Source organism: Aulonocara stuartgranti (genome assembly GCF_965226115.1).
Source record: "Aulonocara stuartgranti genome assembly, chromosome: 6".
Classification (NCBI taxonomy): Eukaryota; Metazoa; Chordata; class Actinopteri; order Cichliformes; family Cichlidae; genus Aulonocara; species Aulonocara stuartgranti.
The window spans coordinates 8,391,921-8,411,379 of NC_138944.1; the positions used below are offsets into that span (position 1 = coordinate 8,391,921).

General features: G+C 41.3%; 1 protein-coding gene across 3 annotated transcripts; it reads right to left on the minus strand.

The window, feature by feature from the left end:
• Positions 1-19: 19 nt before the first annotated feature.
• On the minus strand, positions 20-19,004 carry micall1a (MICAL-like 1a). 3 transcript variants are annotated; one of them, XM_082536110.1, is made up of 18 exons: positions 18,801-19,004; positions 16,785-17,519; positions 16,524-16,670; positions 12,154-12,202; positions 9,489-9,630; positions 8,203-8,294; positions 6,914-7,053; positions 5,544-6,133; positions 5,398-5,458; positions 4,794-5,218; positions 3,143-3,531; positions 2,918-3,052; positions 2,667-2,793; positions 2,416-2,506; positions 2,202-2,275; positions 1,619-1,733; positions 1,495-1,541; positions 20-1,402 (listed from the first exon to the last, which is right to left on the minus strand). In XM_082536110.1, exons 3-18 carry the CDS (start codon positions 16,667-16,669, stop codon positions 1,269-1,271), a joined length of 2,757 nt encoding a protein of 918 aa, XP_082392236.1. In that variant the 5' UTR covers position 16,670; positions 16,785-17,519; positions 18,801-19,004; the 3' UTR covers positions 20-1,268. The 3 variants fall into 3 exon arrangements, with proteins under 3 accessions (XP_082392236.1, XP_082392237.1, XP_082392238.1); XM_082536111.1 differs by having other exon boundaries at positions 3,143-3,489; positions 16,524-17,519; XM_082536112.1 differs by lacking the exons at positions 16,524-16,670; positions 16,785-17,519 and having other exon boundaries at positions 18,801-19,003.
• Positions 19,005-19,459: the final 455 nt, after the last annotated feature.

Genomic DNA, 19,459 nt, shown 5'->3' on the forward strand with positions numbered 1-19,459 from the left:
CAACACACATCTACCCAACTGTGTGAATTTCTTTTATTCCTCTGCCTCCCAGTGTCAGTATTTCACACAGTCCTGCTGCCGTTTTAGGACAATGTACAAGATGACAAAAATGTGGTGGCACAGAAGCCCTTTGTTTCAGCTGGACAGGAAGTTAGGCACAGAGCAGAAACAGACAACAGACACAGCCACACAAGACAAATACATCATCTAAGAGACGAGAACACGAACAGAATGAGTAAACGCGTTTACATTAGCTCGAACTAACGATGTATGCAATAAAATAAATGGCACTCGATATAAACTAAGGCAAAACACACACGCACAAAAAGGCATAGTAAAATATAAATTAATGATTGCATACCTCAGGTCCATCCTTCGATAGTTAAAACCGTTATAAACTGGGCTTTTGCTACAGTTGATAAAATACTGTATATTTTCTTCTTCTGAAATTCAATATTGCATCTGTTACCTTCCATAATAAAAGGACACCTATCCTGCTTTTCCTTGGAAAATGAATAAGTCCCGTTTAAAACTAACCGGCAGTTTGTTTTTTGTCTGCAGTTCGTTACTCGTCTAATTTTCTCCTCCAGTCTAACCCACTTATAAATACTATATCTATGTTTGTGTAATGCTTTGATGACAAGCACCAACACAATTGTAAAACTACTACTGAAGAAACTAAAATACACACAAACACAAATAAAATATATGTGTATATATAGCAGCTAGAAGTCTTTGATTGAGCTTTTCAAGAGTAGATGCTGCAGTTTCAAGCAAGTTTCATCGGGGAAAAAAACAACAAAAAAGACAAACTTATTGCTACTAGTACCATGGGCTCAACCCAAACATGATATAAAACCTCAAATACGTGCACCTTTGAAGGAGCAAAGGAGACCACTACTCAAGAGGGTGTAAGTAAAACTAAAAACTCAAGGATATCAGGGATCAACGTAAGCTGACATATCACATCTTTGCTGAAGGCCTATAGAGCAGAGTCACTGTGCAATGCAGGGATGTTAAAGCAAAAAGTAATCAGTGCAGTAATACAGAAACCCACCCAACATGCCACTAGTTTGAATATTCAGAGCCTAAACTTTTTAAAGCACTTGCTGTCAGACACTAAAAGGCAACTGAAAATAGTCACTGAATGAGTCTTGGTGCTTAAAAACTGTTTGAGGAGATGTCATAATCTTCTATCAAAATTCTTTAGTCTTCTTAAAATAGTAGTCCTTCAAATATCCTCTTGAGCTAGACGTGTCCTCTGCTGTTCAGCTCTTCTCCTTACGCGGGCTGGGACTCTTTCCCGGTTCTCCTTTATGGCTCAGACGCTTGAGCACCTTGATGGGTTTAAACTTTGCCCCTTTTTTCTTCTGGTGATCGCTGTCTGGATCCTTCTGAAAGTCTGATGAGGATTAAAATAAGAAATAAAACTGCATTAAAAATTTAAAGGAAGGAAAAGAGTGCCTTCATGAATCTAATGAAACATCATCGCACCTTTTTTCTTCAGCATCTCTTCCATAAGTTTGTCCTCTTCTTCCTCCCTGTGACAGAACCACAGTTAGACTCCTGCCAGTCTCTACACAACACAGATGCACATGAACTGTCTGTACTCGATTACCTCTGCCTGTCCTCGTCCATGCTGTTGACTATTTGGTTGCGCTGTTCAATGATGGTAACCAGCTCAGCCATCAGCTCCTGCTCCCGACTCTTGTCATCCTCGGTCCAGTCTTTCTCTGATGAGAGGAAAGAAGAAATGGAAGAAGCAGAGCATGATTAATAATTTAATCTGTTGTTTTATTTCAATTACGTACACGTTGTAGGTGTTCACAAGGTTTATAAATTATTGATGCAAAAGCAGAGCAGCATTCACTATAAACTAAATGCACATCCACCATCCTGTCAGGTCAGCAGGGAGTCCTGATTAATAAGTCTTGGAGTGCTGGAGATACTGACATTTCATTCATTGCACAAACTAACCAAGAGATTCTTAATAATTCAAACTGAAGATTGATTTTTTTTTTTAAGTTCTTTGAGTACTTCAATAATGTAAACAATAATTTTACAGAATATAGTTACTGGGAGCCACTGAAATGAAACTGGATTGGGCATTTAATGGTTTTTACCTTCCTTTACATGTGAGAAAGGCCAGTCTGGATAACGTTCTAACCCAGTTATTATACAGATGGAAATGTCTCAAATACCTGGTTTGTTGAGAAGACACCTCAACTCGTACTCCACATCAGCCTGCCTCTCCTCCAGGTTCTGCTGCTTCGCCCTGCAGAGAGCAACACATTAACCAACAATAAGTTCAAAAATATAACTTCACGCTTACTATTCTGAGCATCTGTCTACAGGGTTTATATGTAAAAATAAAACCAGCCATGACGTTCCAAAACTGTAAAATTTATATCTTACGTGTAGACCAGCTCAGCTTCCCGTCGGACAAGAAGGTGTTTATCATGAATTAGGGTGAACCAGTCCACCAACAAGTGCTCCTCATCTTCATCTAAATGAAGAAAGGGTGAATAACAAATATTAGTACTCCTGTCATTTCTGACAGAGAAGCAGATTTGCTTTTATTACTTAGAAATGACTATTTTAAAAAAACAAAACAAAAAGAACAGAAAGCTGGTCTTCACTGGACTTAAAGTGCTGTAATGTGATACCGTTTGGATTGTCTCTGAGCTTCTTCTCCAGCTCCACTCCCCTCTGCTCCAGCTCATCCAGCTGCTTCTCCAGCTGACTCATCTCCCCATGGATGTCCTCAACTGGGATGTATTGATCTGACTGCACCTGGAAGGATGTTTGAATCACATGACTACTACTTCATCTGTTTTACTCTTAAGTGATGATGTCATTTCTGTCGGGTTTATTTCTGTTTTTAATTAGTCCGTTTTTATTTTGGGGGGTTATTTACCTTGCGTTTAATAAGTGGGAAGCCATGACCGGGAGCCGGGGGTCTAGCAGGACGGGGGCCTTTTGGCGGTCTGGTTTTAGAATTGGCAGGAGAGGGCGAAGCTTTTCGGTTGAAGGGGTTCTCTTTACATATCCGCTAAAAAGAGAAAAGATGCAGTTGGATTTTTAGTATGTGCAAAGTGTATTGATATATAAATTGTCTTCTGTTTGGAGGTGGCGCCATTACCTTGTTTTGTGACTGGGTGGCCTCTGAGGCCAGTGGGCTGGGGTTGCTGGGTCGTGGTGGTGGAGGTCGAGGAGCCTTAGTCACTGGGTTGCGACTGGTCTGTGGAGTGGCTGGAGCTGAGCTGGCATTTGCTGGTACTGGAGAAGGGGCGGGGCTTGGAGAAGGCTGACGGAGATGCTCAGTCGAGGAGGAAGAAGGGGAAGGCTTGGAGTCGTTCGGTGAGCAGATGGAAGGCTCGGAGACGCTTTTGGTGAAGTTGTGTTCCTGGTCGCTGCTGCCACCGCCAGCTAAAGGGAGCTGAGAGGAGCTGTAGTCTGAGCCTGAAGACAAACTCTCTGTACTGAGAGCTGGAGAGGGGGAGCAAGAGGAGGACTGAGAATGAGAGAGAGCTGAAGAAGAGAAAAGTTTTTGAAATAATTAAAAAAAAAAACAGCAGGGACAGAAGAAATTCAAGAGGAATAAAGTAGTTTGAAATGTTGGAATAAAGCGAGGATAAGGGGAAAGAAAACACATTATTTTTAGCATCTATTAGCAACACATCTCTTTTCAACTATTTTTAGTCTGTGACTCTTTAGAATAATTTTTTTTATTATTACTATTTTTATCAGCTGTGTACATAGTTTCCGCTCACCTCTTTTGAAGTGACAACTTGTCTGTTAAATTAGAGGTTGTTTAATTTTACATCAGACAAACTAATCTAGGATTAAAGTGACTAACAACAGCACACACACTTCACACTTCTATACTGCACACATTTTTGAAGATTGGATGCTCAAAGTTGGACAAATGTGCTTTTTATCTATTAAATGGATAAAATGGAAAGTAAGGCACAATATTATAAATCACTGGGTTGTAAACTTCAGTCTTGATCAATGACGATCAGGCTTTGCAACTGAAAATCAAATATGAATTTACTTTTGTCCTGTTACATGTAACTCCATATACCTGGCAGTTTAACTAGAGACATAAATAGAGAGTGAACAAATAAACTGAGGAAATTCTGTTGCACAATAGTGCTTGCACCCCTTGCAGAGCCAATCAACGACAAACACTTTGTCAGTAGTTGCACATATCTGCCCGAATACATTACCAGGATGGCTCTGAATGGTGACCCTTATGTTACTATGAAAAGTACCATGCACTGCGTGTTCAGTGTCTCTACTATTGTTCAGCATATTTAGACGCATCTGTCTTTTCCAGACACACTAGTTAGCTCATCATCAATCACTTCCTGAGAGCTGTGTTACAAGTTAGAAGCACATTTCCATAGCGAAATGACCTCATTCACGATGAGTCAAGTACTGATAAATTACAAAAATATGGATAAGTGATATAAAGAGTATGCCCCCTGAAAAAGTCAATCCTAGTGCATAATTTTGGGCACAGCCATGTTTCATAAGGGACTCTGCTTTCATTCAGTTTAACTGCACAGTCATATTGGTGTTTTCATCTATAAACTTCAAATTTCTCAGCTGTTTACACTGAGTTTAGAAACCCACTGAATCAGGTGACACTAAAGAAAATGACCTATGTTTCTTTCTGTAATTTCTTTACAAACATTTGATAAAACATCAAATAGTTAAGTTACTGTTTGATACTTGTAAAGCACAAAGGGGATGCTCTTGGTGTTTGTGGTTCTGATAAAACTGACCTTGGTTACCGGTGGGTGGCCGAGGAGCACGAGGTGCAGGCCGTTTCTTGCTCTTGGTGCTTGCAGGACTGACAGAGCGGGATGAACTTCGTTTATTAGTGGGAGTGTCTGCACCCACTGCGTCTGCTGCCTGAGTGATGCTGTACCATGGGTGACTAGACACCACCGTAGCTGGAGGTGCTCCTCCCTCACTCCCTTCTTCCCCATTTCCCTCGTTATTTTCGTCGTCGTCGTCCTCGAACGGGTTGGAGGACTGGGGGGGCGTGCTGGGTCTGGAGCCCTCCCCTTTGAGAGAGGACAAAGAGCCTGTGTTTGGAGGTGTTGCCAGTCCAGCAGGGGGAGGGGGAGGGGCTGGTGCTTTCTTCTTCTTGGGTTCTGACTGAACCAGTGCGAGCCAAGGTGGGTCTTTGGGTTTATGGGTGCCACTGAACAGTGAAACACAGATAGTGATGGAAGGGAGGGTCACACAGAGGAAGACAACAAAGTACATCCACATGGAAGCATGGAGGGTTAAACAATTACAGCACACACTGCAACAACATGACAAACACTATGGAGGTGTGATTAACGAACGTGAAATGGCATTTAAGATAAATTCAGCTACCTTGCAGGAGACTGTGACCTTCCTCTGGGTTTGGGAGGAAGTGGAAGCTTCTGAGTTTCACCTGTGATATTAGGAAAAGCGTTGAGCATGACTATAAACAAATGATTCTGCTATTTTTAGAAACTTACTGTGCAAAAACTACTTACCGACTGCAGGACCGTCTGCTGTGCGGGAGAGTCGAGCCCGTGGCACAGGGCGAGGTGGAGGGATGGGATCAGAAACCCGGCGGGGTGCAGGCACTGGCCGACCGGTAACCTCAACGTGAGGTGTAGAAGGGAGGTCTCCATTTGCTGTGTGTTTGGCTGGTGTTTGAGTTTCTTCTTCTTCTTTCTCTCCCTCCTCCTCTTCATCGTCGCTCTCATCGAAAGGGTTGGGAGGTGTGGCAGATCGTGGTTTCTCCTCTGCTTCGCTGGTACTGTCTTCATTTGTTTTTTCTAAACCGTCTTTGCTTGTTGTAACGGGAGCGACCGTGACTGAGTCATCGGCTGGAACGTCAGAATCGTTCGTTTCCTGTACTGGAGTCTTTGCCTGGCAGCCATCAGAGGGCGCCGTGTGAGGAACTGTGCTGCGACCGGTCCTAGCAGACTGTCCCGACGCTGGTCTCTTACTAAGATCGGGCTGGCCATTCTGGTTGGATAAAGCATTCCTATTAAGGTGATGTGCACAGACAAGTGCCCCAGAGTTGCTTTCTAATTTGTAGGATCCATGAAGCAGTGTCCTGTGACACTCAGTGCACCTGAGAAAACAAAGAAACAAAAACAGGAAGTGTGACGAAAAATAAACAGTTGTTTTTTGTGACCTGTTTGCAAAAAGGATTCACGCATTAGTAATGTATACCAAACACCACCTACAGTAGATACATGAATTGAAAATGTTCAACAGGTGAAACATAAACATTTCTTTCTCACGATGTCACAGGAAACCGGACACACCTGTTCTGACACGATAGCTAATTTTAGCTGTAGTGTGAAGCCTATGTGCAGCTGCTACAACTCAGGGTGAAATATTAACTGTTGTGTCCACCAAAAATATGTGACCAGCTCTTTGAAAAGCTGAACTTCTTGCATCTTCAATCAGAAAAATAGCACCCATATCATAGTAACTATTACTGAAAGTAATCAAAACAAAAAGATTTATAAACAAATAGCTAAGGGGAATTTACTGATATTAAAAGAAATAAAAAATAAAAAGTAATGCAATGGCAAATACAAATAGTAATAACTGTTATAATATGTTATAAATGTGTAATAAGTTGTAATAAATGTTTTCTAATTGACAATTTCTTTTAAAACAAAAAGATAAAGCATCCAGTTCAAGCGTCTTACTCACACACAAATCTGAATCCATCACCCGATAGTGCACAATATCCTCTGTCACAGCTTGACTCAATAATTCGGGTCTTGTTTTATCAAGTTTTTAAATTGTTTGGCGGCCATACCCAGAGGGAGGGAGTAAGCCTTGAGGAGAGGAGGTGAGGACGCACAACACGAGAAATGAGTAGAAAGGGAGCGCTCACTTGAAACAGTTGCGATGGTAGAGCTTGCCGTCCACCAAAAACCTCTGCACCAGGTGGACGTGTTTCTGGCAGGCGGCGCAGGTGCTGCTGAGAGTGCTCCGCTTGACTGCCGCAACCGCTTCGGTGCCTGTCTGCACGGACTGGATCGGCAAGTACATGCGACCGGGGATGTTGTTCGCAGGAAGGGGGACAGGGAGGAGACATCAGGGGAAGGGGGAAGATGGAGAGTAATGGGGGAGGGGGGAGATCATATACGGAGTCAGGATTTGAGGATGTGGATTGTTCATTCTGTTTAGCTAGCTACATCTACTTGGTTATCTTATCTTTTTGGAGTTCAAGTGAAAACATAATTTGATTGATTAAAAAAGTGTGTTTAAAAAAAAAAATCAAAAGAATGAAATGATAAAAAGATGTTTATTAGTAAAAAACAATCCAAACAGCTTTGGTTAGTGGCTCTGGGAGTCACACATTTGGGATACAGTTACTCTTTAGGACTGAGATATTGCATTTTTTTTTGTTTGTTTTTTTCTAGGTGTTAAGTAAATATAGGGGTTAGAAGCAGCATATTTCAAAACTTGGCACACAGTGTTAAGAAACTACAACTGTTAGTCTTTTATCCATAGGAGACTGTTAAGAAAGACTGACCTAACAGTTCTCTTTCACCTCCAAGCCCACCCTCCCACCCCCACCCTACTGCCTAGGCTCAGGACCAGAGAGCGGAGGGGGGGTGAGATGTGAGGACGGAGAACAGGAAGAGGAGGGAGTGGAATGAATTTCCATCTGAAGAAGGGAGGAAGGGCAAGTGGGGGAGTGATGAGGAGAAAAGCAGTACATGGGAGTACGGGATGGAGGAAAGGTGTTGAAGGGCATGCGAAAGAAAAGAGAGACAGGATACAGAGGCTATCTTTATAGACTTATTCTACCGCCATTGTTGAGCTTTTTCCCCTGCTGTGCAACACATAGCTCACATAAGGAAGTTGACATAAAAATCCATATTTGGATATTCTACACTTTTGTAGTAAAAATAGCAGATTTACACGATGTAATAACTCCACATAGTACATGCAAAATGATTGTTAAATCTTTCAAGGCTTCAAATGTCATTTCAGTGGGATTATCCACTCCATAACAGGCCATCATAATCAAAGTATTTTGAGTGATCTACAGCTTGCTACCATGCAAACTCTAGTAGACACCATGTCAAGCTCCTAGACGTTAATTAGGCCTAATATTCCCAAACAGATAAAAGAATAAAACGCTTCTCCTGGTGCCAAGTCTTATATACTTACCTCAGTCTTATCTTCCAGAGGAGTTACAGGCCTTTTCTGGGCTGGCTCATTGAGACCAGCAGTACTGAGCCTCTTCATACAAGGAGGGTTTGCTGTGGTAGAGAAACAAGGGGAAGCCAGTTAATGGCTAATTTCTTGTATACATTATTATCACACCCAAAATTTAAGCTGTTGTGCAGTCCAGTTTCTTCTGAGTTATGATGAAATGAGAAATGAAGTGAGACTTTTCATGAATGGCACCACTAAATTAAAGTGACAAATATACCCAGGTACTGGCCCCAACCCTCTAGGTTCATGTCTCCCTATTGGTAAAGTTGACCAAGTTGCATCTGTGGTTTCCCCCCTCTTTTTCATTTATTCAAGTTATCAAACACTGAATGTGTTTGCTCTTTGTTCACTGGCATAGGCAGCAAAGAAAGTGGATGATGATGATGATGATGATGATATGACCCAATCACAGCACTTAAGAGTTGAAGGTGAAGACAAGAGAGACTAAACCGACATCCAATTAAAAAAAGATTTACTTTTTCCTTTGATGATTGCTACAGTAGTGCATAAAAACAAAACTCTGGAATATTTTTTTAAACCAACCCAACATACATTCTAGTTTGTTTTTTCCTTTACTGTCTTTTGTTTTTTAAACCCGTCAGAGTCATAGTCCAGCATCTTTGAGTGCAGCTGGGGATAGTAATCTCTGATATGCTCTGACAAGCTGTTTCATGCTGGAGGGAAACCAAAACCTGCTGCAGATAAAGAACTGGTGTATGTGTCACAACACTGAGCTCACCGAGGCTGCAAATAATAATAATAATAATAATGGATTGGATTTATATAGCGCTTTTCAAGGCACCCAAAGCGCTTTACAATGCCACTATTCATTCACTCTCGCATTCACACACTGGTGGAGGCAAGCTACGGTTGCCACAGCTGCCCTGGGGCAGACTGACAGAAGCGAGGCTGCCATATCGCGCCATCGGCCCCTCTGGCCAACGCCAGTAGGCAGTAGGGTAAAGTGGAACAAGGAGAACAAGGACTACTTTGACAAACTGCAGTTCAAGATCATGGAAAAGGAGTCAATCCAGGGATAAGGAAGATACTGGAGAGACAGCTTTTATATAATCACATTTACCGCAGTTTGTCACAAATGCAAAACATCTCTGCAGGAAACACTCATACCTAAAATATATCACTGAAAAAAAAAGCTTACTGAGTCTGTAATAGCATATACATTAACAAGTAAAAGATTATACATGTGTATGTGACAGAATTCACACAGTTGCACGCACCCTGAGACTTGTTGTTGAAGAAGTTGTAATACTGGGACACGTATGTGATGATGCTAAGCCGGTCAGGCACTTTCATAGACACCATGTCTTCTGGGTCCAACAGGGCTGGAATCCCCAGTTCAGTCTCAGCCACTTCAAACGCCTTTCAATGAGGAAAAGAGGATAAGGGGAAAGGAAGTAGAAAGAGCAGGAAACAAAAAGAGATGTTGGCAATGAGACAGGAACCAGTGAGCTTAGATACAAGGCAAAACTTGAGTAAGAGCGAGGTAAACTGACCTCTTTGTTATTAAAGATAAAAACCTTGATAAGCACAAATTTGGTAACAACTCAGCTTGTTCTGTTGTTGAAACCTAATGTGGTATCTTGGTATGACTTCTATCAGTATTTCATTTCTTTATTATTAGGAGTTGTAGTGGAAACTTGTGGGAGTGTGGTCTCTGTATTATTCAGGAGAATGGAAATGATTAGTGGTTAACCTTTCAATGCTTTAAGCACCTACAAAAAAATAAATCCCCTCACTGCACTGAGCCTGCAGGAGAAATCTTATCTCAAGCCGAAATAAATAAAACCAAAACAAGTGGAAAAGCTTGACTGGATGTGTGTGAGAAAGTATGCAGTGAAAAAAACAAAAAAAACAATCCGCCGTTTGCATGATGTTTACATTTATTCCTTTGAGAAAAACCAGCAGTGAGAAAAAAATTCCAGTGAAGAAATGATACTGCAAACAGCATTACATAACAACATACCAGCACGGTTCTGAAACAACAAGGCCTACAAATGCTGCACATCACAATTAAAGTGAAACTAAATCTAAAAATCCCCAAACATGTGGTTTCTAAAAACCAGTCTTAACCTCCCCACACCTACTATTAGATAGTTAAATTGAGAAACCTTATGAACACGAACACACACACACACACACACACACACACACACACACACACACACACACACACACACACACACACACACACACACACACACACACACACACACACACACACACACACACACACACACACACACACACACACACACACACACCATCTTGGTCGGCAGCTGCCTCCAAACACGTCATGTATCATTAATACTGTGTGCTGCTCAGTAACATTTAATATCTATTTATTATTATCATCATTATTATTATGCTATTATAGGTATTGATTTTATTGCAGTTATCCACTTCACATGAGTACATGGTGATTCTTTGCAGTGATCCACAGCTAGCAGACTCAGAGTAGTGAGATTTAATGCTGCAGAGGCCTTGAGTCAGATACTATCCAAGTGATGGATCTTTTAACACTTTTCAGCCCAAATCGGGTCAGGAAGACTTTTCTCTTGCATTTTACACTTTGTAAGGCCTAGGATTTTTTATTTTTTGTTATTTTTTTGAGCATGGTGAGCGAGTGAAGTGAAACCAATATAGTTATTTCTGTAGTGGCAACCCAACAACCAAAACAGCTACTTGAGGGAAGCTAAAGTAGTTTCCACCTCGTGCTGAAAAATCTGTGGCTCACCATGACAAATACTCCTAACGTTTTATTTTTGGATTTGAATCTAAAAACAGAGACAAAAACTGGGTGCACTGGATGAATGACAAAAATGAGGTGACACAAAAAGTCTGCAGCTTCCTTCTGGCTCGAATTCTCGTCACCCTGTCATCTATGACTTTCCTAAACAGACCACTCTAAAGTCTGTGACCTAAAGTGTCACCCAAGTGACACATCAACCCTCACCAGGCATCATCAAAAACCTGAAAAAATTGTGTAACACAATAAAAAGAAAAAAAAAAGAAAATGTCTGCAACATTGACATTTGCTACCAATGTAATGTAATCCACAGTGATTCTAAAGGTTAACAATAACTTGAAACCTGCACAGTAGGAGCTCCTAGCTTGAGTCTCCATGTGACAGCAGTAACATCTAAACAGTGATTCAGCATTTAGTGAGTCTATCAGCACCTCCTACATGAAAGGGGACTCAAAAGTCATTCCAGGAGACAATCAACCCCAAATACACTCATGAAACTTACAAATTGATCTTACATGGTCAATCAAACAGAATGCTTTCCACATAATATTCACTCCAGACTAGACGTGACAATTACTTTCTTCCTTTATAAGAATTCTTTATAAGCTTCTCACTTCTCCTAACGCTGCAGGAATTGAAAAACAAAACATTAAAACAACAACAAAGAACTGCCAAAGCTGAGCTCAGACTGAAAGGAGACTTCCATTTCAACCCTCAATGTTCTCCTGGCTTCAAAGCCATGTGGAAAAAAAACAGTCAAGGAAATCAGATTTTTAAAGTTTTAGGCTGTATTTGATGTACTGCTTTACAAAGCTGCAAACTCTGCACTTTTGCACTGAAAAGCTTCACTTCATGGTTTCTCCACAGGCTTATGTCAAGAATTTAGTTTTTTCTGACACAGAGTGCTCTGGCTTCCTCCCTCTGACTCTCTGCCCTTCAGCAGAATTGAGTAAGAGTCTGTCTTCACATCACGCACACACTCCACTTACACCCACAACATCTATGAGGAGTCAAACACATAATATGTTTCTGGCTACACATAAGCTAGGGATTTCCAAATGACTCAGGTTTCAAAATGACATCATTCAACACAGAACAACGTGTGTACAAAACATATAGTTGTAAACGTGACTCACCAGGCGGTTGTTCTCATAGACATTCTCCTTAGTCAGTGAGCCAAAATCTCTGCAATGACAGAAAAAGGTTACAACAACATTTAGGATAAGGCTGAAGATAAGGCAGCCAGCATAGTTCTATAGCAGCCCTGTTTCTACATACAACTTGCTCAACTATTTGCACTCATATTATAGACTATAAGCTATAATCTAAATAGATTATAAGCTATTATTTGCCTGACAGCATAACAAACTGCAGTGGTGAGCGGTTACAGCTCCCACCTACCACTGCTGACAATCTCAAAAACCGGCCTTAAATGATGCCTGATGCCAGAGCAAAAAGAAAGAAGCAGCAGGAGCGATGGGCCGATAATTACAAGGCTCTGCTCTAAAATGCCCAGAGCAGGGATCTAAAGCCAGTTTCTCACCAGTAAACATCCTGCAGTAAAACTGGAAAAAATGTCTGAGGAGCTGTGGGATGAATGTGCATAAGTAAATGTGTGCAGTGGTCTTAGACACAACAGTATGGCAGGGGGAAAAATAAGAAAAACCCACCATGAACCCAATGAGTGCTTGTGGAAACCATGTGGAACTTTCAAGAAGGCAAAATCCTGTGAATGAGCTCCGTGTTGGAGCCACACAAAGTGACCTCTGTTCTCTCTAATCTAATTCCCGTGGCCACAAACGCACCGAGCAGCAACTTTAATATCAGGGCTGTGTCAGCCCGAGTCCCCCGTGTCAGCATAACAGACATTGCCAAAATAAAAAGTGCAGTAACTCAAAAATAACAAAGATTTTACATTTTCATACCTCACAGAAAAAAGAAAAAAAAGAACTGACTGGGACGGTGAAATGCTGTGTGTGATCAGCATGCACATCTAATCCACAATGACTCAGAGTCTCACTCCAAGGTTTATTTTAGGTGAGAGAGCGAGAGAGAGAGAGAGAGAGAGAGCGAGAGAGAGGCGGTAATGACAATCCACATGATCAAAACCTGGCTTGAACCAGTACATCCGCTAAATCTGGTTTAGTCAGTTGGAAAAGCTTTGCAGAATAAGATTGTCTGATGTTATGACAGTGAATAATTAAGCACTAATCAAGGAGCAGGTGAGACATCAAATGAGTTAGAGATTTTAAAAATATAAAACAAAAGCAGCAATAAATTAACAGAATTTTATTTAAATACAAGTTTTAAAAAGACACTTTATGTGCACTTCCATTAACTTTGCCATGAATGACTTCTGGGGCTCCACATCTACTCCATCTCCACTGGTCTGACTGACAGGAGTCGTCATCCAAAGGACGATAAGGCCATCCAAGTCTCATCTGCATCAGTGTGCCATTTTTCAATGAAGCTTCAGTGGCTGCAGAGTAAAGGGCAGCACTTCTACTACAAATGACCTGCACATGCATTAGAGCTAAATCCAGTTCGACAGGCAGAGGTCTCAGCCGCAGATTAGTCTGACGGGCTGTCTGTCTGGATCAGAGGGAGTTCAGCAGGGCCGCTGCAGCTAGAAAGAAAGCTGAACAGCGAGGCATGCTGGGACACAAATTAAAGAGGCAAAGCTTGAAAGCTCCCAGTTTGCAGAGTTTAGGATTTGTCTAATTCCTGTACTTTCAGCATTACTGCTGTGCTGTTTATGCAGATAAAGTCCACTTCACTGTTTAAGTGAAAGTTTGCTCTGCTTCCATTCAGTCCAGTTTGCTCACCTGAGAGATGAACAGCACGAGCCACATGCTTACTGTCCAAAATCATTTATCAGACCACATTTTGCCTGTTTTCTTCAAAGGACACTGGGATGACACGTGGTTAACGGTACATTTTACTGCAGTCTGTGGGAAAATTCTAGCCCTTCATAACAATCTGTTCAGAACAACGAAGCATCCATAGTTCATTTTTTCCCCTGATGTTATAAATCAAGTTCCCTCTTTTCCTGTACATTGGTGTGCCTTTGCCCTACCTCAGGAATTCAAATTCAAGGCTTTCATAGGTGAATCTATGGAAGAACCTGCCTTTGTCTCTGGCTCACTCAGGAACTCTTATGGCGTATGACCATTTCCAGTAACCTGTGACAGTTAGCTCTCAGCTTTCTGATGCTCACAGGTCTCTTGAAGCATGAAAGTCCTTTTTATCACCCCTGTCTGCAGGTAGGGCACTGATGACCACTATGGACTGGCAGTTGCCCTTGAAAGACGGGCTTTATGGTCAGAAATGTCAAACTGGGCAAAGGGTTTATCATCTCTATGATTCGCTTCTTTTGTAAAAACGCTTGCTAATCGCTCATCTGTGGGGCTTCTGCTTTTTTTTGTAGCACCTTCAGTGGTTATACAGCATACCATCAGTGTTGGTAGGTTACCATCCTGACTGATTTTGTGTTTTTCAGAAACACCAGTGAAGACTTTTCTTATTTTTTAAGCCAATTTTCCCAAAGAATAAACTCAATAAAATTTAATTGAAGACAGAGTGCTTCTGTGGTTTAATACAGTCATACTCGCATCACATGCCTAGCAAGTTTTCCTGGGTTTTGTTTTTAATAACTTATAGTTGCCACAAAATCTCCAAGAAATCTGGACTTTTCTCAAGGCACACCATTGTATTGTGTGAATTCTGATTGAAGAGAAAAAAATTAAATAAACACATTCACATTTAGTGTACAGCAGCATACGTTAAACAAAAACAGGATAGCTTGTGTGCACTGTAAAGTTTCAGGCTGTCATTTGTACAGGTGGCTAAAGGTGGCTCACTGTCACTCAAGTGAAAAACAAAATTACTGTTTTGAATCTCTACTAAAAAGATGGCGAGTCATCATGTCCTCCTCCCTATACCCAACCCTTGTAAATCACATATACACGCTGTGGTGTTTTGTGGTAACCTCTGTACTCAGTGTGTAGGTGTGAAACACAGAAGGGAAGTGTTGTTACAGACAGAGCGTCGCTTGTCAGGATGACTTTGACACGCCACATTGGACACTCGCTCACATCGCAGAACTCACAACATTACAGGAGGCTTTTTTTCTTTAAGTGGCTGTGACAAAATATAATTAAAACAGAGTTGAAAAATGAACCGTGTCTTCCAAGATAACACTGCCATACTTAGGTATGTTAGTATGGTGCTTTTAGATTTTTACTTAAATACAATGAAAACATCTAATTTCACTGCAGTTAAAGCATTAATAACTGGATTTTTGTCTTTAACCTACAACACTACTCCTACTGTAGCAATGCCATCATTACTACATGGGAGCAGTAAATGTGAAAATGTATGGAAAGTTAAAAAGTACAAGTTGTTTGAATCATAAAGGCAAAAAATATTATTCTAGTTTAGTCACAAAACCTTGCCATGTGGTTTTGCATATGACTTTCTGCTGTGAGTTGCACTGGAACATTTTCTGTTGGAGAAGTGGGATGCATGACCGTACTCTAGTGAACCACATTATGTATGCATATGATCTTGTGGTATTTAGTTCTAGCAGTGCTGGTCTACAGGGGCAGTTTACCACATGTCCTGTTTATGGTACAAAACAGGATACCACACAAAGTGTCTGTAAGAATGCTGTCATGATTTACAGAAGCAAAGAAGACAAATATCTAAGATTTCCTGATTTCAAACAGTCTCATAACAATCGTACAGATTCCATTAAAGTAAAAATATCCTGGGCATTCTATTACAGATGAAATGACAGATGATGGAGATAATTATAGAAAATGATGTATGGTGTATGCACAAGCACACGCCCTCTTTTGCAAGTATGGATAGAGTGAACATGTCTCATACTGTACCAGTCTCTGTAACAAAAAAAGTTACACAGACTTCAAGTAGCTTATAATGATACTGTGGGATTACACATGTTCCTTAAGCAATCACAGATCACTAATTACATGACAGAAAAAATGGTTGGTTGGCTTATTTTAAAATGAATGGGGTAAGGATTGTTTTTCCCACTTGGGTTCGTGGTTTCGTCTCCATTTTTAATAGTTTTGAATATGGTCCAGTGTAGTTATTAAGATTATAAAACTTAAGTTATATGTTATTACGTAATGGTTTTACTTGAGATCAAACTGGGCTGTACGTGTATATGGCCTTTGAGTTTAAGGAGTCTGACAGCTCTTCTTTAGAGCACAGATGAGTTCAGATAGCTCTGTCCTGACAGGTTTTGTTCTACATTGGTGTTTTGAATGGATGAGTTACCCTTAGTAATTCTGAACCTCAATTCAGTCACAAAAGAAAACAGTTAGCAGCCTGTCACGCCTCAAAAACCAGTATACCTTTCAACGGAGGCAGCTCCTACACAAAAAAGAACCAGTGTACCACAGATTAACCTTACCGTTAACTTAACCTGCTTCTAACTTCATTTTACAGTAGCGTTTATGTTACACTTGTGGTTACTTACATCAGATCTGGTCTGAAGCGATGAATAATGGCACAAAACGCCAGCCCGTCTCGAAAGGACGTAGACATGTCCTTAATTTGCACATCGTTGTAGTTCTCACACTGTATCCGACACCACTCCTGGAGAGCCTTCAGAGATCCCATCATACTACAGACAAATCCGATGGGGAAGGTGGTGAACTTGGATTGATCGACCTTTATTTGTTGACGGGACAGAGAAAGCGACGACGGCCAGGCAACACCCGAGCTGCCGATACGTTACCTTCATGAGCAGCCACTGAGTCACATTGGAAAAAAACGAGCATGTCTTAGGAGCTAGCTGGACGATGCCCAACTTTACCAACTGCAGCAAGCACCGTGTGAAGTTTACCTCCCGTGTGCGGTTATTCAGACTGCGGTTACTGCGGAATGAGTGAAAAAACACGGCTGATTTCCCGAGCTGATAACAGGAGCTCGCCCTCAAAAGTTCTTGACGTAGCCGAGTTAGCTAACTGGCTGCAGTGGCTTGCTGTTTGGCCCCACTTTGCAGGTTTGCTGTATATGTGTAAACTGTTGTTTCACGCAGTGATGCAGTTTCAGTCGAAGCAGGTGCAGAATTTCCTCTGTGAAGGACCGCAAGATCCGCACTAGGCTTTTGTTTGTAAGTGCAGTGACTACAACGGCTAAAAGACTGGTTTAAAAAAAAGTCTCTTTAGTCCGTTGCCCGCGACGCCATCATTTATGTACCAATACAATTAAAAGTAACCTATGAAAAAATAAAAATCCCGCACAGGAAGTGCAACTCCAGCCGAACAGCGCTGATTAAAACACTGACAGCCTGGCCAAGCTGCCAACCTACAATATCCCGTTTCTCTCCCTGCTCTTATCGCCCAACAGGGGGTGCTACACCCATTCAGGGGCTGCTGTCTTCTTCTTGTATTGGAGTCGACGGAGACATGCATCATCCCCGCATTGCTGCCCTCCTCAGGTAACTTGTATAATACAGGGTTGCTGCCTCCTACAGTGGGGGAAATAGCTATTTGAGCCCCTAAATTTGTTGTAAGCTTTCTTATTTACAAAGAAATGAACAGTGTCTATATTCTATTGTAGTTTAATTTCAATGGAAAATTACAGAACATCAACCAAAAATCCAGAAAACACATTTAATCAATGTAATGAATTGAGTGAGTTAGGGATTTGAAACTCCACAGTCCTGCCAGAATTCTGGCTCAAACAGATCAGCTGTGTCCAGTCAACTGGAGATAAACATCTGTCCACGTGGGTCATAATAGAGCACCAAGGCAACAAAAGGATGGTTAAAGAAGAAGCATACTGAGGTGATGGAGTGGCCTAGCCAGTCTGCAGACTACAGTGTTATGGAAAATTTGTAGAAGGAGCTGAAGCTTCAAGTTGCCAATTGAAAGCCAAGAAACCTAAAGGATTTTAAGACAGTCTGTAAATAGGAGTGTGCCAAAATCACTCCTGAGATTTGTGCAAACCTGGTGACTAACTTTAAGAAACGTCTTACTGCTGTGCACCCCAACAAGGGTTTCTCCACCAAATATAAAATCATCTTTTGATCAAATACTTATTTCACTCAATGACATGCAAATCAATTTATAACGTTTTTGTAATGAGGGGTTTGTTGTTGTTGTTTTTTTGGTTGATATTCCATTTCCCATATACAAGCTTATTTTGCCATTCAAAGCTTTTAAGGTTAAACCAAGAATTTGACTTCGAAATTTGAAAGCTAAAGCCTGGATTATATTCGGTTGCAGACACGGCCAGCTGGAGACCCAATGACCAAGTAGTGATCCCAAGTCAATACCAGACACTGACTTGCATAGATGGATCTTCTCTAAAATCACTGGGATATGTGTCAGTCTCCATCAGCCATTGAGCCCCAATGTACTCAGTCAGTCTAGTTACATCTGTTACTGCCGATGCACTAAATTTGAGCTTTATTGTTACTGAAATGTGGGTACGAATGTAGCATTTTTAAAATATTTCATTAATATTTCACTGATTTTGACTTAATTTTACTTATAGTTGTCAAAGCTTACTAGTAAACAGTTCATTTGTGGGGCCGTGTTGACCTCTTTGTACAGGACTAATCCCCCCAGCCCTGTCATTAACACAGACTCTGGTAGAATTTCATCAGAAACGAAGAAAGTATTCATGCATATCAACACTTTATAATGCTACCAGTAATATACCGACGTGTGACCATTCTGATAGCCGTCTGTGTCTGCAGGTGAATGAGTGAAGCTACATAAACAGTTAAATTAGCATAGCTTACCAGCCGTAAACCCGACAACAACACAGTGGGTGAGGGTCGGAGGGGGGGTCGCTTGGCATTCTAACTTTAAAGGAAGGATTTTAACAGTATTTGCTGTGGGTTACAGCAGTGGACCAGCAGGCTACATGTTTGAATCCAAACAAGTTTCACTCAATCCCAACAACTGAGGATCGCCATTGTGGTCGCTAGGGTAACGTCACGTCGCCGTCATATCGGATGTGGGCGGGGCTTAGCGCTAGAATCCCTTTGATCCTTTCATGTCTTGTGTGACATCACCTTGGTCAAAGTCTATAAATAGAAGCCTTTGCACAGGGTTAGTCACAAGGTAAGTTTAGTAAGAGGGAGTAAGAGAGATTAATGTCTAAGACACAAACTCATCAAGTCCAGATTGTAAAAACTTATATCATTTGAAAATATGAATTCTGCCATTGAAACGACCGATGCGATTCAAAGCTGCGCCACTGCAGATGACTCTGAATGTAGTGTCGTCCCTGGCGCAAACATTTTACAGAGCGACGAGGGGAAATCGAAGCACTGTGTGTGCTGCCCTCAGTCGTGCAACCAGCATCAGAATCCGGGGGATCCAGAGTCAGTTGTTCTCCAGGAACCTCCAGTGTCAGAAGAACAGCTGCTCGTTAAAGAGCTAATAAATGCTGTTA